The sequence below is a fragment of the Rhinopithecus bieti genome, unplaced genomic scaffold, assembly GCF_001698545.2.
Source record: "Rhinopithecus bieti isolate Rb0 unplaced genomic scaffold, ASM169854v2 scaffold_64915, whole genome shotgun sequence".
Taxonomy (NCBI): domain Eukaryota; kingdom Metazoa; phylum Chordata; class Mammalia; order Primates; family Cercopithecidae; genus Rhinopithecus; species Rhinopithecus bieti.
Window position 1 is genome coordinate 160,139 of NW_016825936.1, and position 25,107 is coordinate 185,245.

The 25,107-nt window shown below is 46.5% G+C and overlaps 1 protein-coding gene across 2 annotated transcripts in view; it reads left to right on the forward strand.

The window, feature by feature from the left end:
* Nucleotides 1-25,107, forward strand: part of KCNK10 (potassium two pore domain channel subfamily K member 10) — a 148,211-nt gene that overhangs the window by 48,448 nt on the left and 74,656 nt on the right. For both annotated transcript variants that reach the window (XM_017863234.1, XM_017863233.1), the window contains exon 2: nucleotides 17,998-18,353. In XM_017863234.1, the coding sequence (XP_017718723.1) occupies nucleotides 17,998-18,353 (356 nt within the window). The remainder of the gene's footprint in view (nucleotides 1-17,997; nucleotides 18,354-25,107) is intronic.

Genomic DNA, 25,107 nt, shown 5'->3' on the forward strand with positions numbered 1-25,107 from the left:
TCCTAGGCTACTTAGAGTAGCCAGAAAATGCCTCTCTGACATGGTGACATTTAAACTGAGACCCAAAGAATGGGAAGGAGCCAGCCATGGAAGAATGGGGGAGAGGCCTTCCAGGCAGAAAGAAACTGAGTGGAAACCAAGTGGAAACTGAATGGAAACTGGAGTCCAGAGGGAAAGGGGGCATGTTGTGAGATGAAATTAGAGAGGAGACAGAGGCTCTACTGTCAGACCTTGGAAGCCATGATAAGGGGCTTGCATTTTATTCTAGATACAACAGTGAGAGGCACTGAAAAGTTTGAGCAAGGAGGAATGTGAGAGGATTTATGTTTTGAAAAGATTTTTCTGACTGCTCTGTGGAAATGAATGGGATTGGGTGAGAGTGGAAAGTGGGGAGACCTGAGAGAAGGCTATGGCTGGAGCCTAGTAGGGAGCAGGTAGCCTGGATGGAGGACCAGGGAGACAGAGGGAAGTGGATTGTTTCCAGGTCTATTTTGGAGGTAGAAATGAGAGAACTACTGGGGAGGGACAGGACAAGAGAACAGAAAGTAAGGCTGCCTCTCAGGATCCTGCCTATTTGGCTTGAACAGATTGGGTGAACATTACTATCATTCTGGGAGGTGAGACTTCCTTTTTGGTTGGGTCAACTATCGAGTGCAATTTTCACTTGCTAAGCGTGAGATACACCTGAGGTATCCAAATGAAACTCAATAGTGGGCAATTGGGTGTGCGAAGCTGGAGTTCCAAGGACATTTTAGGTCTGGGTGTACAGACCTGGGAGCCATCTGCAAGTGGGTAGGGATTACACAGGGAGAGGATGTAGAACAAAAGGGGTCCAGGAAATAACCCACGAAAGTCCAGTGTTTAGGCAGAAGAAGAAGTAACTGCAGAGTGGATTTAAAAAGACCAAACGAGAGAGGGTGGAGGAAAGCCTTGAGGGTGTAATATCACAGAGGCTGTAAGCAGGGAGCTTTTTAAGAAGGAGCAAGGTCTCCTGTGCAAAATGTTGCTGACAGGACAAGTGATGTGTGGCCGTGATGGTGTCCCCTGTGTAGGTAGCAGAGATCATTAGCAGAGCACTTTCAGTGGAGTGACAGGAGAGGAAGCCCAGTAGATTTTATGCAGTTTTAGGATGGATATCACCAAGTGTATTCGTCCATTTTCACGCTGCTGATAAAGACATACCTGAGACTGGGAAGGAGAGGTTTCATTGGACTTATAGTTCTGCATGACTGGGGAGGCCTCAGGATCATGGTGGAAGGTGAAAGGCACTTCTTACATGGCAGCAGCAAGAGAAAATGAGGAAGAAGCAAAAGCGGAAACCCCTGATAAACCCATCAGATCTCTTGAAACTTATTCGCTATCATGAGAATATAATGGGAAAGACTGGCCCCCATGATTCAGTTACCTCCCCCGGGTCCCTCCCACAACACGTGGGAATTCTGGGAGATACAGTTCAAGTTGAGATTTGGGTGGTGATACAGCCAAATCATATCACCCAGTTTAGTACTTCACTACGTTTTTGGCTAATTATGTTGGGTGGGTGATGGTTGTGCTCCTCCTGTCCCTTACCTTAGAGCTGGCAGATAAAATACCAGATATCCAGTTAAATTTGAATTTCAGAAAACTGTTTTAAAAAGTATAAGTATATCCCAAATATTGCATAGGATATACTTACCCTTTAAAAATTTTTGTTGCTGTTGTTTATCTGCAATTCAGATTTCATTGGGTGTCCTGTATTTTTGTTTCCTGAATCTGGCAGCCCACATTGAATTGCACCCTTTAAAATGGCTAGAATAGGGATTTTATGTTATGTGCATTGTAACACACACACACACACACACACACACACCCACACACAAATCTGGCAATTCTCCCTTAACTAAACTACCATGTAGAAGCTACCATGCAATCTATTTCTGGGTTTAGCCACAAGGGTCAATAAGAAAATCTGACCTCTAATGAAATTATTTCTGGTGATGGTTAATGCTTCTACTAAATTCCCTTAGAGCATAGGATGCTGGGCCACAGTAGGACCTCATCAAATGCTGGTTTGATAGAAACTGCATTATGTGCTGTGGGGAAAATTAGCAGCTGTTGATAACTGAATGGAAAGAAACAAACTACCCCGGTACTTGTGGTACAACTTAGAGAACACCATGGAATGGGCCTCATGGGAGGTTCTCAATGAATTGAGTGGTGTGGGACTTTTGGGTGTGCTTTTGGAACCAAGTACTTACTCCATGTGCCTGTGAGTTTGGCACCTCTCATGGCAGCCCAAGTGCAACTGGTTTCTGAGGGGCCATTAAAAATCTCCTAATGGCAGAGAACTCTCAGACATGCCCACAAATTCCAAGACAGCCAGGCTGATCATCTGCTACTTTAATTGGTTATATCAGTTTTTATGCCTTTGTTTCTCCTCCTTTCTGTGAGGTGGAGGAAACATAACCACAAGACTGTTTCCAGTGACCTCTTCAGAGGCAATTTCCAAGCAATTAAATATGGGTTGAATCCAAAGTGTATTAATGAATTAAATTCTGTTCCTTGGCTGAAGATTCTGTTCCTTGACTGACACCTGAACCCAGAGGTTAGATTGAACTATCTAGGAAAATGGTTTTTCTCTTGTGTTTTCCCACAAGCTTTGCTGTTTACGAAGATCTTGCATCAACACTTAGCATTCACTCACATGACAAGCTTGCCTGTGGTACTTTCATTCCACATTAATTTAGGGAACTCTACTGTGTGCCAGCATTCAATATCCAATTTGTCTTAGATTTTCGAATAGCATCCCATGATTTTATAACTGGGGAGTTCCTTGAATGGAAATATGTTTACAGTGACTGCTTAATTGTGCCTAACCTATCACATAAAGACTCTGCTTTGGTAACAGATTTGGTTCCGAGGGTCTAGGATGAAGGGACCCTTCTCATATGGGGAAGATGGGATTAATCCTTGAAAATGATGCTGAAGCCAACTTCTGTACCAGTATAGCAGCTTGGCAGACTTCTATATGATCCATGTAAGGGTCTGTTTGCTCTCTGAGATTTTGGGTGCCTTCTCTAGCCCCTGAGTGCTGGGCCTCTTCTGAATTCCATAGGGGTGGAGGTGAAGGTTCTGCCGGCTCTTGCCCACACCCAATTCATCCATTCCTGGACAGCAGGAATTCTGCTCATTACCTTGGTGCCTCGGTGCCTGAAGCACAATAGGCCCTCAGCAAACATTTGTTGAATTCATACCATGAACATTAATTGAGCTCTTTTTATACACTATGCACTGGGATTGGGACTATGGAAAATTTAGAGATGAAAAGGTCCAGCTTCAAGGGGCATCTAGAGGAACTTACCCTCTAGCAGAAGAAATTGCTAATGAGAAAAGGTATTTTGGGGAGTGGAGTGAGGTGTTGGTCTAGCTGGCAGGTTCAGCCTATGCTCAGTAGCTCTCTGGTATGGAAAATTCCTCAGAATGTTGATTCAGCTGTAGATTTCTCTGGCAGCACTGACTCTTGCCTTCTTTTGGCCACATTTTATTTCCCAAACCTAGGTGTTACTGGGAAGACACTGAGCTGTTTTATTGAAGAGAATCGACTTCCCCAATTTTTAAGTAAGTCTGTTGATTCCTTGAAGACTTCACTAATCAGAGTTATGAATATTTCAAAAACACTTCCCAGTCTTCAGATGAATGGATTTGTAGGTTTTCTACATTGCTGTCTCCCTAGCCCCATGAGGAATAATGTGGGTATCCTTTTCCCTTTTAGATTTCTCTCTTCCTCTAACCTGCACCCACTCCCAGCCTCTGATAGACACATTTGCAGTAAATCACAGAAATGTTGCTGATGTCAGCAGCACTGATATGCATTAGAGGAACCACTTCAGAGGAAATTACTCAGAGGGTGATGCTGAAATGCAAAGCTGTTTGGTAGGGTATTTTGTAGAAACTGTTTTCTCCCTTTGATGGATCTTGTTTTTTTTTTTTTTTTTTTTTTTTGACTTAGTAGGCACAGTGAAGGAAGAACCATCCAATTTTTTTTTTTTTCTCCATTTAAGTTTTGTGTAGGAGGTTTTGGTGACTCTGAAATGAACCAAGAGCACTGAGCAGCTACATTGACAAATGGAGATGGCTGAGGCTGCTTGCAAAACACAGTGTGTTGGGGTGTGGCGCCTCCATGTCAGTGACCTGGGGAAAGGCAACAGTGAAGGCACACCTCATTCTACAGAAATGGTTTAAAAATATACATATGATACCTCACTTTTGATGCACACAGACTGTGCTGTTTAAATGCTTTCAGTGGACAATCCTTTTGTAAAGTACACATCTATCTTGTAGAGTAGGATTTCTGTATACGATCTCAGGTTCGTTTATAGGGAGGTACCCCTGGATGTCTTCATGACGTTTATCATGACACCTGTTGCTGAGCAGAGGAAGAGGGCAGGACTACCATGGGGCATCAAGGGCCATTTGAAGAAGGAAGTGGTGGACTGAGAGTGATAGCGACCCGTGAGGCTGCCTGTCTTCTGTAGCAGTGTTCAGCAGCCTGTGACTCTGAGCAGAGAGAAGTAATATTATACAGGGATATTTCCAGGTAGCTCCAGGAAAAGACAAAAGAGGAGGAAGTTGAGTCTGTTAGCTAAAGAGCAGTGTTGAATATGGGATCCAAGCTGGGTGGAGAAGAGAAAGAGAACACAGGGAGGGCAGGATGACAGGAGAAAGTAGAGGCAGGGCATGATGTGGGAGCAATGAGGGTAGCAAGCTGGAAAGAGAGGATGCTCTAGTCAATGTCTTAGTGTGCCTTAGGGCCGCTATAATGAAATACCATAGAGTGAGTAGCTTTTGCACAACCGAAATTTATTTCTTATGGTTCTGGAGGCTGGAAAGATCAAGATATCAAGGCAGACTCAGTGTCTGGTAAGGATCTGCTGCCTGGTTGACAGACAGCTGTCTTGCTTCTGTGTCCTCACTTGGTGGAAGGACCAAGAGATCTCTCTGGGTTCTCTTTTATAAGGGTATGAATCCAATTCATGAGGGCTCAGCCCTCACTGTCTAATCACCCCAAAAGCCCCATCTCCTAATCCCATCACATTGGGGTTAGGTTTCAGTGTGTGAATTTTGGGGGACACAAAAATTCAGACCATAGTAGTCATAGCTTCAACTATTTCTGAGTATTTCTGAGACAGTTCTTGTGATAATAAGGTTTAGGGTGTGGCCATGGGGAGACTCAGCTGCAGTGGAGCTGTTGGAGCTGTGCCAAGGTCACCCAGATCCATTTTCTTCTGTGCACCTGTCCTCTAGGTTCTTGGGGCTTCTCTCTTTCTGGCCTGTACCTACAGCCTTTTTCAGAGAACTCTCCTTGGTCTACTGGAGCCTGTTTTCAGGATGTTTCTAGGAGGTTTTTTTTTTTTTTTTTGGAGATGGAGGATGGAGTCTCCTTCTGTCACCCAGGCTGGAGTGCAGTGGCACAATCTCAGCTCACTCCAACCTCCACCTCCTAGGTTCAAGCCATTCTCCAGCCTCAGTCTCCCAAGTAGTTGGGATTACAAGCATGCACCACTGTGCCTGGCCTTTTTTTTTTTTGTATTTTTAGTAGAGCTGGGGTTTCACCATGTTGGCCAGGCTGGTCTCAAACTCCTGACCTCAGGTGATCCCCTGCCTCGGTCTCACAAAGTGCTGGGATGACAAGCACGAGCCACTGCGCTTGGCCATCCTAGCAGTTTGTATCACCCACTCCCTCATGGTTTCTCTGGAAGCATCTCTTAAATAAATAACTCACAAACAAATTCTCATCCAGGATCTGCTTCTGGGATACCTGCTCTGAGTCAGTGGTTGAGATGGAATGGAGATGATGGCAATGGTGATAAGTTCAAGGAAATGGGAGGCTTGGGTCTTGGCTGGGTTGTGTGTGGGATGCTGAAGTCACTTAGAAGGGAAACAGGACCCAGAGAGAAGGCTGCGGGAAACCGAGGGAGCAGCCAGGTCTACCACTGATGGCCATGGAGAAGAGTAGGAAGTGGAGGAGCCAGAGGGCTGGGCTCTCAAAGGAACTGCGGGTTTGACACAAGAATGTGGGGTATTGGTTTTCCAGGGCAGTGTGACCCTGATGTTGTGAGTGAGTGAGACTGTACAGCCCCTACCCCAGAGTCATACTCAGAGCGCAGTGTCCTCAGGAAAAGCCCAGGTATCAGGAGAAAAGGCGCAGGAAGGGACCCTGAAGAGACTGGGGACATGAGGGAGTCTTCAGATCTTCAGCAGGGGCCCCTGAGGCATCTCTGGAATGGTTCATGGTAGGGGTGAGGGGAAGGATGGATCAGAGGGGAGGAGGCTGAGAGCAGAGGAGAGATCAAAGATCAAATCTCCATCAAGTGACCTCACTGGCCTCACACTTCCCAGAATTGGTCCCTTCAGACCTGGTGGAGGGAGTCTGGATGTGGGGTGTGGAGATTGGTAGTACTCCTGGCCCACAGTGGACATGCATTGGTTGAATAAACAAATGAATGACACATCAAGTTTGTAGATGCCCCACCTTTTCATCATTCTAAACCATTGTCACTTCCATGTATTTTATGGCCTGATAAATATGGAATTAATCGAAGTACCTCTAGCTACTTGTTATCACCATTATTGGGTGGGACAAAGCGAACAGATTTCCTAAAGTTAGGGAATTATACAATAGGACATGTTATGGACTTGAGCCATAAGATCTATTTTCTTTTTTTTTTTTTTTTTAAGATAGAGTCTCACTCTGTCACCCAGGCTAAAGTGCAGTGGTGCAATGTTGACTCACTGCACCCTCCACCTCCCAATTCTCCTGCCTTAGCCTCCAGAGTAGCTGGGATTACAATGTGCACCACTATGCCTAGCTAATTTTTGTATTTTTAGTAGGGACGGGGTTTCAGCATGTTGGCCAGGCTGGTCTGGAAAGGATCTTTCTAATAGGTCAAAAAATATTTTTCAGTTTTGCTTTCTACTGAGGATCTACAGATCCACAGTATAACTACTTATGATCTGTTTGCTTGTGACTACAGATACTGAAGGATTTTGCTGGGGAGGGAGAAGAGTGTGTGGAGGAAGAGGGCAGGGCTGGAGAAGTGAGATGAGCCCTGAGCACACGGGACACTGCAGGCCAGGGAAAGAACCATGGTGGTGCTTGTGGGGTTTTAACAGGTGCAAGCTGGGAATTTCAGAAGGCTCACCTGGCTGCTGAGTGGAGCCTGGGGCGGGGTGGGGGGTGGTGAGGAGACCCCTCCAGGAGCCTGTGAGGAGAGATAACTGCTTTTGACAAGACACTTGGGAAAGACATCTGGAAGGAATGGTGCTGACAATAGGATTTAAAACCCTTGGCCCCAGGGAAAGGAGATATTTTGAGAATTATGACTGCTTATATTATTTTTAATCCCAAGAGGAGGAAAAAGGTCTTTCCTGTATAAAGCACGCTAGTTAATTTAAATTGTGGAGGAAAAAACTTAGGACAAGAGACAGAATATGATATTCAGGAAGCATTTTGGAAGAAGACACAAGGACCCCCAGCTGTGGCTGTGTGCACCTTTAGGGCCTTGATCGTGGAGGCAGGATAAAGGAGTCCATCTCGTCAATATGGCAGAGTCAGAGTCTATTGGGAGAATCATGAGGTAGGCAGCTCTAATCCCAAAAGATGGTGGTCCAGTCGGATATGCCTGGGCTGCTCTGACCAGCTCAGCACACACAAGGAATAGCTCTGGTCCTGGGCAGTTTGTGCTGTGGGTCGGAGGGTGAGAGTTCATTTGATCGGAACAATAAAGACATCCCACCTGCTACTAGGAGCAACCAAAAATGCTCAGAAGTTCTGGAACAGGGATGCTGCTGAGCAGGGTTCCCTGGCAGCAAGAGAGAGAAAGTGGTAAAAACAGCAAAATGCTGCTATGGTATAGTACTGAAGTCATCAGGCACACACTGAGACTTACACTGTGAGTAAGGCCTTGTGAATGGTGCTGGAGACGGAGACTGGGATAAGATCTGCCATCTCTGATGCTGATGCCCAGCCCGGTTCTCCCCTTTTCCTCTCTAGTTTTTCTTTCTCTTTCGTGCATCCCCCTCCATTTGCTGTCCCTTAAATGTTGCTCCCTTGAGCATCATCTTTTACTCTCTTCTCATTTTACATCTCCCTCTGGACCACTTCATCCAGTCCTGTGGCTTCAGTACCACTTACATACTCATCACTCTTAAATCTAGGGATTCAGCTAGATTATTCCCCTGAGTTCTGGTCCCTTATGCCTCATGTTAACTGGGTAGCTCCACCTGCATGGGCTATAAGAGCTGCAAACCTAACTCTCCTGCATTTTCTGTCTTGGAGAGCACGATACTCTTATAAGCTTATAAGAGTCATCCCAGACGCCTCCCTTCTTCCTTTGCATCCATCACTAGGACCTGCACATTTTACTTCCTTAACACCCCTTGTCTCTGAGTCCTCCTCTGCTGCTGCCTGAGTTGAGGCCTCATAATACATTCCAGTAAACTCCTACCCACAACCCCCACAGACGATCTCTCACTTGCTCCATGTCTTTTACGCATTGCTGCCAGAGTCAGCTTGCTAAACCCAAGCCTGACCCCATGGCTCTTCTCCCTGTGTTAGCCTTGATGGCTTCCCATGTTCATTAATAAGACCAACAAGAGCCACACTCTCTCCTCTGCTTGTCTTTGCAGCTTTATTTTGATGTAGCCATCTTCATACCCTCTAGTCCTGACACGCAGACCTGGTGTAATTTCCCAAATGCCCCAGGCTGATTCGTGGCTGAGTGTCTTTGTATCAGTTGCCCCCTCTTGCTGTTCTGCCTTCCTCTCCACCTACCTTCTGCCCTCTCGCAGACACCTAATGCCCTTTCCACACCAGTGGGCACCTTGTCTTTGCATTCTCGTCTCCTCTTAGGTGGCACTGACACTCCCTCTTCATGTCTTTCTGTCACACCTCTGTCAAGCACAGCATCTGCACGCTTTGTTGCATTTGCTTGCATAGATGACATAGTTTTCTTCACCTCGTAATAATGTGGACAGCTTACGTTGATTGAGGACTTACTTTGAACAAGGCATTGAGCAACATGCCCTAGATTTTATGTTAAATCTTCCCAATAGTGCTCCTGCTTCTGTCCCTTTCCAGGGAGGAGGAAGGAGGCTTGGAGAGAGGACTGTCTTTTAGGAGCCGTGCCCAGTGTTTCCTGTGAGGGTGGGGCCATCTTGGAAGGTAAACCTATGGTAGGGGTAAGCTGGGTGACTGTTGAAGTCCAACCTTCCCCCTTCTTCCTCTAACCCTGATAACCTTATTCTCTGGGCCCTGTCTGCTGGTGGAGAGGCTTCTGACTTTTTTTTCCATGCCTTTGGTTTATAAATACAAGAAGAGATTTGGGGAAAGATCAGGGGAAATTGTCGAGCTTACAAGTCCTGAGAAGGAAGTCACTGCTCCTTTAAGTCTCATGTGAACCCCTTGTTCTCTCCCCAGCCTGTGGGGTGAAAGAAAAGCCCTTCAGTCTTTTGGGTCCTCAAATCCCAGTTTATGCAGTTTGGTCCCAGTCAGAGGGACCCTAGGAAGGCAGATTCAAGATAAATTCTGCCTGTCTTCCACCAGAGAGGGGACTCACCAAGTGTGACTCATGCTGTTCAATAGAACTTTTAACATCTAACAAGTATTTTGTACCCTTGAGTAAAAGAGAGTTTTGTAGCTCTTCATGAAGAGAACAAGAAAGGCCAGAACTGAATGTTGGAGCCCAGTGAAGTAGAATACTGCCCTGTCTCCTGTCTGTCCACTCTAGCACTTGTACAAACCATGAAGAACTCGCCTTGGACTGTTCACTTTTTGAGAACTTTAAAACCTCGACTCTGGATTTCTGCCTGCGGAAAAAACCGCAGTAGTGCCAGGGGTGCTTCCATATGCAGGATTAACTCTGCAGTCAAAGTTTTTGTTGGACAGGTGTGTGAACTTGATATCATAAATGCTGGCCCAAAGCAAATGGAAGAATGGATGAATGAACAAATTCAGGAATGGAACGAACTATAACCAGGGGTCTCCTAGTTGTAGGTTCTCTATTAAACTTCGCATTGAGACACAAAGGAGGGGCATCTTATAATATAATGGGGGATGAGCAGTCAGCTTGGAGGTGGGGGCATGTGAGGTGGGTTTTGACGTTTGCGAAGGAATTGACCAAAAAGAAAGAGTCAAGAGGTGAAAAGAATCTGGGAATCAAGACCTGTTTCTCTGGGACAGGTGTGAGCAGGTCTGGGTGCTGCTGGGTTTTTGTTGGGGCAAAGGTTGCTTGTGGGGGCGCGGCAGTGGGTGAGGCCCGGGAGATAGGCAGGCGCCAGGTCCTGGAAGGGAGAGTCGGAGAGCAGGGCATGGAGGCTGCACTTTGCTCTGAATCTTGGTGGTACCTTCAGAGGATCGTTAGCAGGGGTCCGGGTGATCACACTGACACCTGAGAGAGCAACACGCCATGTACGTGGCTGGGATGTGGAGGACGGATTTAAGGGGGACAGGACTGAAGCCTGTCACAATGATTCAGGTGAGAGAAGATGGGGTTCTGGACTAGGGACAGGAAAGGACAGATGCGAGATGAGGTGGCAGGCAGTTCTAGCTCCCTCTGCCCCCCAGGCTGCCTTGTTTCCTCTTCTCATGGCTCCACAGGATCTCAGTCATTTCATCACAGCCTGATCTCTTCCATCTGGAAGTGCAGCCCGAAGTTTTGAAGACAGCAGGGAGCAATGCTTCGCCCAAAGGGAGAACCTCTCCTCGTTTTGGGACCACGGCTTGCTCACTTAGTGCATACAGACTTAGTGTTACTGCCATTCTTACTGTGATCCGCTTGATCGCCTTTAAGGTAGGGCTGTCCCATGGAAACAGGGAAAGCATGATTTGGTTATTGGGGTATCTGGAATCAGAGGCAGCAAAGACTCTGCTGTAAGAGCTGCTGGGACAACTGGAGGCTGGTGTGGGTGGAGCACCGGAGGTGGAATCCTGCACTCCTCCTCTTTCCTGCCCTCTTCCTAACACCCTCCCTCCCCAGCAGCCTGAAGGCTGCCTATGCCTCTCCAGGCTGAGCTGTAACCTGGGACTCTTTGGAAGCTCTGAGCCATCAGTGCAGGTGGCCCTGGAATGATTCCAGACCTGGAGTAGGGGTGGGAGGTCGGCTGTGGGGCAGGGGCAGGTGAAAGGAGGGTGTCCTTTCCCTCTCGCCAGGGAGTCTGCAGTCATAGTCGCACTTTGCCTGGGTCAGTAGGCAGCGTCATGCTGCTGTGTGACAGTGGCACTGAGACAGCTGCATTTCAGGTTTCCAAGAGACTCTGAACCCTTGGAATGCCATTTGTTTCAGGTGACGTGGAGGAGTGGAGGCACTCAGGTTAGGTGTCTGAAGACGGATTCAAGGATGCCGCTGCTTGTTAGCTTATCATAGGTTGCTCAATGTCACTTCTCTGGCCCATAGTTTCCTCATCTGTCAACAGGGGCAGATAATGATCATTGCCTTATACAGAAGATTTGGTGAAGATAAAAACAGGTTCACTGGCTGGGTGCAGTGGCTCACACTTGTAATCCCAGCACTTTAGGAGGTCGATGCCAGCAGGTCGCTTGAGGACAGGAGTTTGAGACCAGCCTGGACAATGTAGTGAGACCCCGTCTCTACAAAATATTAAAAAAGTAGCTGGGCATGGTGGCGTATATCTGTGGTCCTAGCTACTGGGGAGGCTGAGGTGGGAGGATAGCTCGAGCCCAGGAGTTTGAGGTTATAGTGAGCTATAATTGTGCCACTGCACTGCAGCCTGAGCGACAGAGCAAGACCCTGTCTCAAACAAAACAAAGCAAAACAAAAACAGCTTCATGCATGTGTAAGATCTTTGTTAATTCTTCCATTAACTCTGAAGGCAGGATGTGTCTTATTAATTTATGTAGCTCCAGTGCCAAACGCAGTGCCAGGCAAACTCAGTTGTTTGTTGGTTGAACGAATGAATGGATGGTGCAGTAATATCTGTGGGGCCTGAGAAAGCCTGAGTAATGTAAACTTATTAAGAGCTTGTTCAACCATGAAAAAGCCGATTTCCACATGTGCCCTTCCGTATAACCCACATTTAGATGAAAATGAAATATGTGCTGATATTCTTTTTTTTTTCCTTTTGAGACAGAATTTCACTCTTGTCACCCAGGCTGGAGTGCAATGGCACGATCTCGGCTCACTGCAACCTCCACCTCCCTGGTTCAAGTGATTCTTCTGCCTCAGCCTCTCAAGTAGCTGGGACTACAGGTGCACATCACCATGCCGGGCTAATTTTTATATTTTTAGTAGAGCCAGGGCTTCACCATGTTGGCCAGGTTGGTCTCAAACTCCTAGCCTCCCAAAGTGCTGAGATTACAGGAGTGAGCCACTGCGCCCAGCCAGGCAGATATTCTTGAGGAAACATTTTAAAATGAAAACTAGCAGAAAGGGTATTATTTTTCAACATTTCCTTTCTCATCACTTCTTGGCAGCACTTTTGCTGCCCAGTACTCTTCTGTTGGAGCTGTGAAGTGTGATAGGCCATTACTTTATAGTTCCATTCATTATTGGTACGTTGTGAAGGAAAGAACTCCACCGCCGTTCGGAAACTGAAGTGGTCAATCTCACAGACTGGAAAATATTTTTATGCCTATTTGAAACAAATGTCATTCCTATTTTTTGGGATAAAAGGACCCTTTCCCGCTGGAATTGCTGTGTTTCCTCTTCCTGTTCCTGCACTCTGCAGAACTGACTTCGAAGTCAGATGATTCCCTTCTCAATCTGGCTTCTCTCTTTTGGGCCACTTAACATTGACTTAGCCATTGAACCTGTCTGGGTCTCAGTTTCTTTGTCTGTGAAGTGGGGCTGTGTTGGGCATGAGCATACACCTACAGGCCTCTAACTGGAGGGAGTGTCGGTGATCAGGGCCCTGGCTGCTGCCCTGAAGTCCACGGCTGGGCTTGCACTGCGGGTACATTGCTCCGGTCTGCTGCCAGCCGGTGTCTGTGCTCAGCACGGATACCATGGTAGGATTGTTTCTGGGAGACGCAGAACTCCTCAGACAGCTGACTTCAGCTCAAGAACTCCTTGATGGGCTTGCTAAACTTCCTTAGGCTGGAAGATGCTTACCTCCTCCTTCCTTATTTCCTTCTTTTTCCAGGGGTCAGACTTACATAGAATCTAGTGGCTGCTCTACCCTCCCCAACTCCCTCTCATTTTCTCTCACACATGCATTCCCCCTAATCAAATTCAAGCACATTTAATCCCTTCTTGGCATCTGCTTCTGGGGGCATCTACCTGGACTCATGCAATGTGATAATTCCTTGTAGTGAGGACCGAATGCAGTGATGTAAGCAGAATGTTTGTCAGAGTGACAGCATGAGTAAGTGCCCAGTAGGCCATCAGGGCTCCTGTCACCTTCACCACCATCAGCACCACCATCCTCGTCACCATCTGGCCAAGTTTGCTTCTTTGTTGGTTCCAGGCACAGAGACCTCCAGTGGTTCATTCCAGGTCACAAGGCAACTTTGTATTAGGGTGAGAACAACTATGGCTTCTAAGGAGAAGAAATGGATTAATGAAAATACCATTTAAAAATGTATCCAATTTGGCTGAGTGCAGTGGCCCACATCTGTAATCCCAGCACTTTGGGAGGCTGAGGCAGGCAGATCACTTGAGGTCAGGAGTTCAAGATCAGCTGGCCAGCGTGGTGAAACCCCGTCTCTACTAAAAATACAAAAATCAGCTGGGCATGGTGGTGCACGCCTGTAGTCCCAGCTACTTGAGAGGCTGAGGCACGAGAGTAGCTTGAACCCGGGAAGTGGAAGTTGCAATGAGCCGAGATCATGCCATCACTGCACTCCAGCCTGGATGACAGAGCAAGACTCCATCTCAAAAAAAAAGAAAAAAGAAAAAAAGAAAAGAAAAAAATTTATCCAACTTCAGCACAATCCAGATCCGTTTCTAGCCATTGAGATGTGCAGTCTTCTTTGCCAAAACAACCAACTCGATCTTTAGTGAAATGCACAAAAGGTTTTGTAATATTCTGAGATCTCTGCCTGTACTCCTGACATCTACAAATACACTCTAGCCAGTAGACCAGGGCTGCTCATTTGCTGTTCCTGAGAACCCTGTGGACGTTTAGAAAAAAAGGTGGCTGCTATTATTCACATTTCACAGTAAGCAAACAGAGAAACTAAGTGACAGTTTCGAGGTCATGCAGTCACTGATGAGTTTGGGACTAAAACTCTGGTTTTTGCTCTGATGCTTTGGAAGCTCAGGAATGGGTGGATTCTGTTCAAACTCTGCCCTAATGGACAGTCTTTTAGCAAACTGGCACCAGGACCTGGCCTGAAGAGACCTTTCTCACGCCCAATTCTGCCCAGCTTCAGGGATGCTAGAAGCTTGGGAAGCATCCATGATGCAGCCAGTGGAGGAGACCAGCCTCCACTCACCTCCATGCTTATGCCATTGCATATCAGCTGATGAAGCTTTCAGCTAATGTTGGTTACCTGGTGCTGTGGAGCACATTCCTTAAGCTGACTGGCAAGCCCCTGAGGCTGGGAGGGACTGTGCCTTATCCCAACCGTACCACAGCCCTTTGTGCCCATTCAGCATTAAATAAATGTATTTATTTATTTATTTGTTTGTTTGTTTTTGAGACGGAGTCTTACTCTGTCGCCCAGGCTGGAGTGCAGTGGCGCGACCTCAGCTCACTGCAGCTCCGCCTCCCAGGTTCACGCCATTCTCCTGCCTCAGCTTCTGAGTAGCTGGGACTACAGGCGCCCGCCACCACGCCCAGCTAATTTTTTGTATTTTTAGTAGAAACAGGGTTTCACCCTGTTAGCCAGGATGGTCTTGATCTCCTGACCTCGTGATCCGCCCACCTCGGCCTCCCAAAGTGCTGGGATTACAGGCGTGAGCCACCACATCTGGCCGCATAAATGTTTGTTTTTGAGAGTGCTGGTGATTCCAATGGGGCTTTTGTGTGAAGGAATTATCACCACCACCAGAAAACAACATTTGCTCTATGCCAGGCACTATGCCAAGAAATTGAGATCCAATGATTAAAAGATGAACTTTCTGACTCCAAGAAGTTGGTAGGGTAGTGGGGAAGATCGACACGCTGAGCCTGCCTGGAAGAGCAGGACGACTTCATAGAGGAGGTGGCTTTTGGCTGGACTGAAGAGGATGGGAGTTTTCCAGGCAGATGAGGGTGGGGAAGGGGTAACTGGCTGAGAGGACAACACCTGCAAAGGTGTGGAGGTATGAACGGAGCACTGCTGTGTTTGAGGACCTGCTTTCAGTATTGCTGGAGTGCCAAACTGTTTGCCATTTGACGCTGCTCATCCACGTTGTCTGTGTGGTTTGGATGTGCCAGCATTCCTTCCACCCTTCATTCACTTATTCCACCATCATTGATTGTCTGCCCACCATGTGCCAGGCACTGTGCAAAACATTAGGGATGCAGAGGTGAGGGGTAGACAGGGTGCCTGCCCTCATGGAGCTTTCTGTCTAATGGGAGTGCTGGACAAGGGTGCAGGCTCTATTAGCAGCACAGCATAGTGAGTGCTGGGCAAGGGAGAAGTATTAGTGTGTTCTCCTGCTGATAATAAAGACATACCTAAGACTGGGTAATTTATAAAGGAAAGAGGTTTAATGGACTCACAGTTCATATGGCTGGGGAGGCCTCACAATCATGGTGGAGGGTACATGAGGAGCAAAGTCGCATCTTACATGGCAGCAGGCAAGAGAGCATGTGCAAGGGAACTCACCTTTATGAAACCATCAGATCTTGTGAGACTTATTCACTATCATGAGAACAGCACGGGGAAAACCCCGCCCCCATGCTTCAATTACCTCCCACTGGGTCACTCCCCCAACATGTAGGGATTATGGGAATACAATTTAAGGTGAGATTTGGGTGGGGACACAGCCAAACCATATCAGGACACCTGAACTAATGGAGGGCAGATTAGTTTCCTGGGGCTTCCATAGCAAATTGCCACACATATAGTGGCTTAAAGCAACACTAATTTATGATTGTATGGTTCTGGAAGTCAGAAGTTCAAAATCAGCCTCACTTGGCCAAAATCAAAGGGTAAGCAGTACAGGTTCCTCCAGGAGGCTCTAGGGGAAGATCCTTCCCTTGCCTTTTCCAGCTTCTAGAAGGACCACATTTCTGGACTCAAGGCTGCATCACTCCAACCTGTGCTTCTGTCCTCATATCCCCCCGTCTCGTGCCCTCCTGCTTCCTTCTTATAAGAACTCTTGTCATTATATTGAGCCCAACCATGTAATCCAAGGTCATCCCCCATCTCAACATTCTTAATCACATCTGCAAAGTCCCTTTTGCCATGTAAGATAACATTCATCTATGTCTTGGGGATTCGGATGTGGACCTCCTTTTGGGCCATTATTCTACCTGCCTCCAAGGCAGGAAGAGAGAAGGTGCTCCTGGAAGTGATATTTAATCTGAGATTTCTGGGTCAGAAGCTAGATACACATGGAAGCAGGGAGACCCCTTGGGAGGCTGCTGGGCTGGTCCAGGCAAGATGTGACAGTGGACTGGATGAGGCTGCTGGCCATAGGGGTGGGGGAAGGCCCAAGGGATGAAATACAGTGAGGAGGCAGAATGAATGGGAGATGTGGGCAGTGGTAAAAGAAAGCCACCCAAGGCAAGGCTCACCTTCTCGGCATCAACAGGAGCAAGGGGGAAAGTGAATGCAGCATCTTTAGGGAAAGGTTAGCAAGAACATAACGCCCAGGTTGTTGATTCTAATGTATAGCTCTTTCAATCAAGATTCCAGACAATTTTGCGTTTGCATAAATCTGAGGGAAATTTAGCATGGAGTGATTTTATTGGATTGGATAATACGCCATAAAAGACTGACGTTCAGCTCGGTTTCCAAAGAGAGAAACTGATTCCAAGGCCCTAGGAGGAGAGGCAGATGTTTACAAACTTAGATTCTTCTAAGCCACCACCCCTACAGCCAGTTGGTTTGAACAGGGAGTAACATGGCCTGCTTTTTGACTTTTCCAACAGTGATTGATCAGTTTAACTCCCCGCTGGAGTGGGACTGTTTACCCCACTTAGGTAATTAGGTTTATCATCTCCTAATACCTTCTTTACGCAACAGCCAGCCTGCACCGTGACAGAGACTGTAAGAAGAATTGGAATAATAAAGGGAGAGAAACACTGAAGTAGATGGCCGTTCATTGTTGCACAAGACATTTCTGTGACGCCTGATAGCACTGCGTGTGCGTCACAACCCCAAACTTCCTGCCATCGCAGAAAAGCCTCCAGCTGACCCTATTTATTTCCAAAATAATGAAATTACCCTACCGAGAACAGGGACCTTAGAGAATTCTGTGTGCTTCAAAAACCAGGAAACATCTTCTTTCCAATGACATCTTATTGGAAAACAATAGAAGAAAAATTCTATTACTAGTAGATCAGGAGTGGTTATGCCTAAGTCACATCTTCTATTAAGATATAATAAGCTCATCCTTTTTTCCTTTGTTTTGTGACAAGAGGACTTTTTAAGTCTCTAGACGTTCATCTCTTCTCTGCTTTTGGTATCACCACCCCTTGGTAGTAGTTGGGTAGCCCTCTCCTATTTACTTCCTCTCCAAGTTCAACAACATATTTGTTTTTAAATCTGGTGATTTGTTGTGTTTCTTACACATTGTTTCAACAAGGAAGCTAAGGGAGGAGGTGAATTACAAATGACAGAGAGACAGCTTTCAATTTGGACCCTTGTAGAAAAATGTAAGCATTTCAAACTCAGTTTATACTTTTTTTTTTTTTTAACTTGGACCTCTGGTGCTTATTTTTTAGAACTCAAATGGGTACCTAGCAACTGATCACATTTCCTAACCGCAGGCTTGGTGACCCAGTGTTTCATCCTCACATTTGAAAGCTGGCTCAAAGAAGACATCGGTGCTTTGTTTCTGACGCGTTTTGTATTTATTTATAAACAAACTCTCTTCTTCTTTATTCCCCACCCTGACTCCTCAGTGGCCGTTCCCGCAGCAGCACCGGTGTGCCAGCCCAAGAGTGCCACTAACGGGCAACCCCCGGCTCCGGCTCCAACTCCAACTCCAACTCCGCGCCTGTCCATTTCCTCCCGAGCCACAGTGGTAGCCAGGATGGAAGGCACCTCCCAGGGGGGCTTGCAGACCGTCATGAAGTGGAAGACGGTGGTTGCCATCTTTGTGGTTGTGGTGGTCTACCTCGTCACTGGCGGTCTTGTCTTCCGGGCATTGGAGCAGCCCTTTGAGAGCAGCCAGAAGAATACCATTGCCTTGGAGAAGGCAGAATTCCTGCGGGATCATGTCTGTGTGAGTCCCCAGGAGCTGGAGACATTGATCCAGGTGAGCAGGGGGTGAGTCGACCTTAGACCAACTGGTGGGGTGGATGGCAGTGTTGGTTTTATCTTCTGGGTCTCTAGTCTTGCCTTCAGTTGAGAGGCTCCTGGTGGTCATGGAAGTTCTCTCCGGAGAGGTGACATGTGAGCTGAGACCTCCAAGAAGTGATAGTGAGGCATGTGACAGTGTAGGGGAAGGAGGGTCTGTGTTTTGCATCTTGTCTTGGATGTGTGGTCAGAGACGGCAGCAGGCCAGTGGACTTTGGATTTTCAAGTTCAAGTCCACCTGTGTGTGCTGATTAACTCCTTGGTTCTGAACTCTCTGTGGAATGCTGGGATAGAACCCAAAGAAGGAAAGAATTTTAAATATGCAGATTTAGAATAAGCAGGGATATATTAACCTGTCCAAGGTCCATGAGGATGAGGTAGAGAAGAGGCCACCAGGTATGTGGGTGAAGAGACTGGCAGTGGCCTGAGACAGCTGTTACAGTGGATTTATGGGGATGAAATAATATGGATCCCAGTAGTAGTAATCATCAGGTTTGCTGTTTTTGAATACTTACTGTGTATCAGGCACTGTACTAAGGCCTTTACATACCCTGGATATTAAGGAAAAAAGATTCATAGGAAAATGGAAGCGGAGAACTTGAACTGCAGTCTAAAGAAGCAAGGCAACACTTCTGGGCAACGGGTATGGGCTTCACAGTCGTGGACTGTGGCAGTGAGGAGCTATAGGAAAGCCAGAGAGTCATCTACAGGGCTGCGGTGCGAGGGACTGGATCAGGACGATTGAGAAGTCTGGGAAGCCAGAGAGAAAAGCAGTTCCCATGAGGAAGAAAGGGAAATGGTGGAGAGACCTGTTGGAGGGCTTCACCTTGGATATGAAGGAGGAAGGCTGCCTCTGAGGCTGAAGTTCCACTTTCTATCCCAGACACCCTGCTGAACTACAAAGAGTGGGTTTTGGTGGAAGGCAGTGACATTTATGGAGGTGAGGGAGAGTCTCATCTGTCTGGGGGCTCTAAAGTTTGGAAGGTGGAGGAATGGAAAAGACAGTTTTTGCCATTCCTTCTGGCTCTGGGATGATGCACATTAAATTCTAGGGGCTGCAACAATCCAAGATAGTGTAGAGTTCACTAGTCTGTGCTTTTTTTTTTTTTGAGATGGAGTCTCACTCTGTCGCCCAGGCTGGAGTGCAGTGGCGTGATCTCGGCTCACTGCAAGCTCCGCCTCCCGGGTTCACGCCATTCTCCTGCCTCAGCCTCCCGAGTAGCTGAGACTACAGGCGCCCGCCACCTCGCCCGGCTAATTTTTTGTATTTTTAGTAGAGTTGGGGTTTCACCATGGTCTCAATCTCCTGACCTTGTGATCCGCCCACCTCGGCCTCCCAAAGTGCTGGGATTACAGGTGTGAGCCACAGTGCCTGGCCTGTCTGTGCTGTTTTAGTATTTATTTATTTCCTACCATACCAACAGAGTAGGGGAATTCTGATGCTACTTATGATCTAGCACCTTCATAGCAATCATATTCTTGTCAGTTAGTTTTAATAATGACTTGACTCTTAAATAAATAGAAATACAAATTCTTCCCTTCCTGGGAGTAAATATGATTTCATAACTATGCCCTATAATTCTTCTCAAAAAAATAAAATGTTAAAAATCCAAGGGCAGCATTTCATAGAACTGTTGCATAGGGAGTCAGTTCTCCGAATGGCTTTGTCTTTTTTTTTTTCTTTTTGTTTTTTGAGACAGGGTCTCATTCTGTCACTTAGACTGGAGTGCAGTGGTGTGATCACGGCTCATTGCAGGTTCAACTTCCTGATCGAGGTCTCAACTGATCCTTCCGCCTCAGTCTCCTGAGTAGCTGGAACTACAGGCATGTGCTACCATGCCTGGCTAATTTTTGTATTTTTTTTTGTAGAGACAGGATTTTACCATGTTGCCCAGGCTGGTCTTGAATTCCTAGGCTCAAGTGATCTGCCTGCCTTGGCCTCCTAAAGTGCTGGGATTACAGGTGTGAGTCACCGTGCCCGTCCCTTTTTTTCTTTCATGGGAAAATGCTACCACATTTGCGGTGATGAGATTTTTGTACTAATCAGTGCCAGATTTAAAGCCTAGCATGCTATAGAGAATGGAAGAAACAATTCTGGAGTAGTTTTAAGTAGGAGTATAATTATACTTATACACATTGTTGTGATGTGGGGTAGAATCCTTTTTAATTAGTTGTAAGACATGTAATAATAACCTGATAGGTGATCTGAAGTGAATCTAGTATCGTGCATGAGTTTTCCTTCTTTAGGCCATAAGATCTTGAAGAAAAGGAATGCATTGTCTTATCTTTACCTCCACGTGTGACCTATGCTTTGCTTTGCCTCTGAATATTGCCCAATAGATAAATGTTTTTAGAGCAAGATATCGGCCGGGCGCGGTGGCTCAAGCCTGTAATCCCAGCACTTTGGGAGGCCGAGACGGGCGGATCACGAGGTCAGGAGATTGAGACCATCCTGGCTAACACGGTGAAACCCCGTCTCTACTAAAAAAAAAAAAAATACAAAACCTAGCCGGGCGATGTGGCGGGCGCCTGTAGTCCCAGCTACTCTGAGGCTGAGGCAGGAGAATGGCATAAACCCGGGAGGCGGAGCTTGCAGTGAGCTGAGAACCGGCCACTGCACTCCAGCCCGGGTGACAAAGTGAGACTCCGTCTCAAAAAAAAAAAAAATAATAATAATAATAATAGAGCAAGATATCAACGTAAATTGTAGAACATTGGTGATGTCACAACCTATGTGAGCTTATCCATGCATTTGTTGATTAGTTCAACATTTCTGTATTTCCCATTCTTTAACCCTCTTCTTTATGAGAGAGCTCAGAGACCTGAATGAAGGACAGGGTCGGGGAGCGTGGGGATCCTAATTCTGATGCTGCCATTAAGACCTGTGCCCTGTTTTGACCTCAAAGATTTCTCTGTGAAATGAGATAGGTGTGTGCATGTGTGTGTTTGTGTGAATGTGTTTGCACATACACACGTGTGTATGCATTTAAGATAATTTTATAACAATTTAAAAAGCTGCTCTTTATTAGGCATCTCTTATGAGCTGGGCATCATATACCCATTATCTCATTTAATCTTATCAACAACACTCTAAGTTTATATCATGATTCCCATTTTACAGGGGAGGAGACATCAGTTTCCTCAAAGAGGAACTTTCCAACCACCAAAGTGGTAGAGCTGGCAGTCAAAGCAAGGTTGGACTGACTGTACACTCTCTTATCCAAATAGTCTACAGGCCCTTTAAGGAGGTCTTGGTTTATAATAGGCTCCAGTCTCTTTTAAACATGTGCTTTATGTTGAATGCTGTATTAGTCTATTCTCACTATAAAGAACCACCTGAGACTGAGCAATTTATAAAGAAAAGAGGTTTAATTGATTCACAGTTCCACAGGCTGTACAGGAAGCATGGCTTGGGAGGCTTCAGGAAACTTAAAATCATGGCAGAAGTAGAAGGGGAAGCAGGCATATCCTATATGGCTGGAGCAGGAGGAAGAGAGAGCAAAGGGAGGGATGCTACACACTTTTAAACAACTGTATCTTGGCCTGGTGCGGTGACTTACACCTGTAATCCGAGCACTTTGGGAGGCCAAGGTGGGAGGATCACCTGAGGTCAGGAGTTCGAGACCAGCCTGGCAAACATGGTGAAACCCCATCTTTACTAAAAGTACAAAAATTAGCCAGGCATGGTGGTGTGCGCCTATGGTCCCAGCTACTAGGGAGGCTGAGGCAAGAGAATCACTTGAACCCTAAAGGCGGAGGTTGCCGTGAGCCGAGATAACACCACTGCACTCCAGCCTGGGTGACAGAACATGACTCTGTCTCAAAACAAAAACAAAAACAAAAAACCAAACAAACAGATCTCATGAGAACTCACTCACTGTCACAAGAACAGCAAGGGGGAAATCTGCCCCCACCATGCCCCTCCTCCAACATTGGGGATTGCAATTCAACGTGCGATTAGGGCAGGGACATAAATCCAAACTATATCAAACACTTTCCAGAATTTTAGTAGTCAAAAAGCATTAGATGGCCAGTTGTGGTGGCTCATGCTGGTAATCCCAGCAGTTTGGGAGGCCAAGGCAGATGGATTGCTTGAGTCCAGGAGTTCGAGACCAGCCTGGACAACATGACAAAACCCCTTTGTACAAAAAAATACAAAAATTAGATGGGTGTGGTGGCACACGCCTGTAGTCCCAGCTACTTGGGAGGCTGAGGTGGGAGAGGTGGGAGGATCACCTGAACCCAGGAAGTGGAGGCTGCAATAAGCCATGATTGTGCCACAGTACTCCAGCCTGGGAAACAGAGTGAGACCTTGTCTCAATAAATAAATCATTAGAGTTCCTGGCTGCCTAACAGGAATCATTTCTGTTTCTTCTCCCTATACACATGGAGCATCAGTCCTGGACCTGGGATGCTTTTAGATCTCCATCTACTATGACTTAAAGATTCATCCTTGTGTTTATCTACAGTTTTTCTCACAATATAAGTTAAGCAGGTTTAACTGCCGAATCTGTGTCAAATCATTGCGACAAATCATTATGTTTTGCCCTTCAGTTCACTGATACCTTCACAAGGATGAAAGTGTCTACTCTTACAGACCAGGGAGCTTTCTCATACTTTATGCCTCTGAGCAGCACTGTAAATAGTGATCACAAGAAACACAGTATTTAAAAATAGTCTCTCTTCACATCTCGAAGGGTTTTCAGTGTGCTGTGTTTTAATTTGGAAAGATAGTACTATTGTATCTTACCCAAGTCTGAAAGGAGTGACCGGTGGGTAGAAAGTAGATGGAAAGTATTTATTTTGTCATGTCTCTTGGCTGGATTGAGTGAACCCCTCATAAAGCCAAGCTGGAATGTGTGCTTCATATTATTAATAACCAAAATAGAGTACCCAGAACAGCATGATGCCCTCAAAATGCCTGGATAGCCTAGAAGAGCCATAGCTCTTAGAGCCATAGTGGGGAGGGATTTTCTGACAAGTAAGACCACTTTATGGGGTACCGTGGGACTCCAGAGGAGAGTGATGGGCCACTGTCCCTAAAGGTGAAGAAAGATGGGTTGCTGTTATGAAGGGGACATTCTCATCCATTCATTTAGTCATTCATTCATCCATCCATCCATTCATCGTTCTCAGAATTGCTGCTGAACTCCTGCTGTATCAGGTAACATGCCAGGTGTTGGGGAGAGAAAGAAGACATGGCCGGGTGCGGTGGCTCACGCCTGTAATCCCACCACTGTGGGAGGCCGAGGCGAACGGATCACGAGGTCAGGAGTTTGAGACCAGCCTGACCAATATGGTGAAACCCTGTCTCTACTAAAAATACAAAAAGTAGCTGGGCATGGTGGCAGGTGCCTGTAATCCCAGCTACTCAGGAGGCTGAGGCAGGAGAAACACTTGAACCCAGGAGACGGAGGTTACAGTGAGCTGAGATCGCGCCATTGCACTCCAGCCTCAGCAACAGAGTGAGACTCTGTCTCAGAAAAAAAGAAAAAAAAAAAAAAAAAGAAGACACACCTTGAGCAAGTGACTCACCTCTTGTTTCTCTTGTTTCTTCACAATAGAATATAGAATGTGGCCTCAGGGTGTTGAGAGGATTAAATGCAGTAATTCATGAGAAAGGCTTTGAACTGTGTTTGGCACATGGTAAGTGCTCACAAAAGGATTATTACTGCTGCTTCTATTGCTGTTACTGTTCTTAGTATTATTCAGGGAGCTCAGAGTTTCAAGCAGTGGTCCTTAATGGGCTGTAGTGGGGTCACTGGGGAGGCGATGTTTGCCTCTAGGGGGCATTTGGCAATGTCTGGAGACATTTTTGGTTGTTACAGCTGGGGAGGTGCTATAGACATCTAGTGACTGGTGGAAGCCAGGGTTGCTGCTAGATACCCTACAGTGCACAGCATAGACCCCCCTCCCACAAAGAATTATCCAGTTCAACATGCTAATAGGTTGAGAAGCACTGGAGGAAGAGGCATGTAAGCCAATAATTGCAATCTGTTGGAATAGAGCTATCTGACAGATGTCAAAAAAAAAAAAATGGAGCCCTAGTGAGGCAAATAGAGCTGAGAGGATATTTTGTGGTTATTTATCTCCTTCAGTCCCCACAGCTATTCTATGAGGATAGTCTTCAGTGCCTACATACAGATGAGGAAGTGAGGCAGCAGGAGCTGAAATGATGGATTAAGGTCACCTGGTTAGAAATGGAGGATCTAGGGTTTACTGCCAGGCAGTCTGACCACATATCCCAGGCTCTGAACCACCATGCACTGGAACAGAAACACAAAATTATTGGGCGGGATTCATTGGGGAGGCCATGGTTGGAGGGTATCCCGATGGCTGGCATGTGGCCCATGGGAAAATGCTAACAAGTTTGTGGTGACATAAACATTCATCTTTTGTGATCCTCAAAGAATAAAATCGTGAGGAGCCCTCACTGACTGACGGGGAAGTGAAGAATGAATGCTTCGGTTTGCAGGGATGATGATGTACAGCAGTCTTTTTTCAGGGTATGAAATAATCCCAGATGTTTTAAGATTTTGAGTGTCTTTGGAGGAGCTCGAGTGGTCCCATGGCTGCCATTTCTTCTGGCCATAGCCTCGCTGAAGGGAGTAGCATTTCACAGGAGTGGGTTTAGAGTTGGATGAGGTGCCCATCGGGAAGGACATGGGATTTTTCATTCTAAGTGCCTTGCCGTAAAGCAAACGACAGGGGTC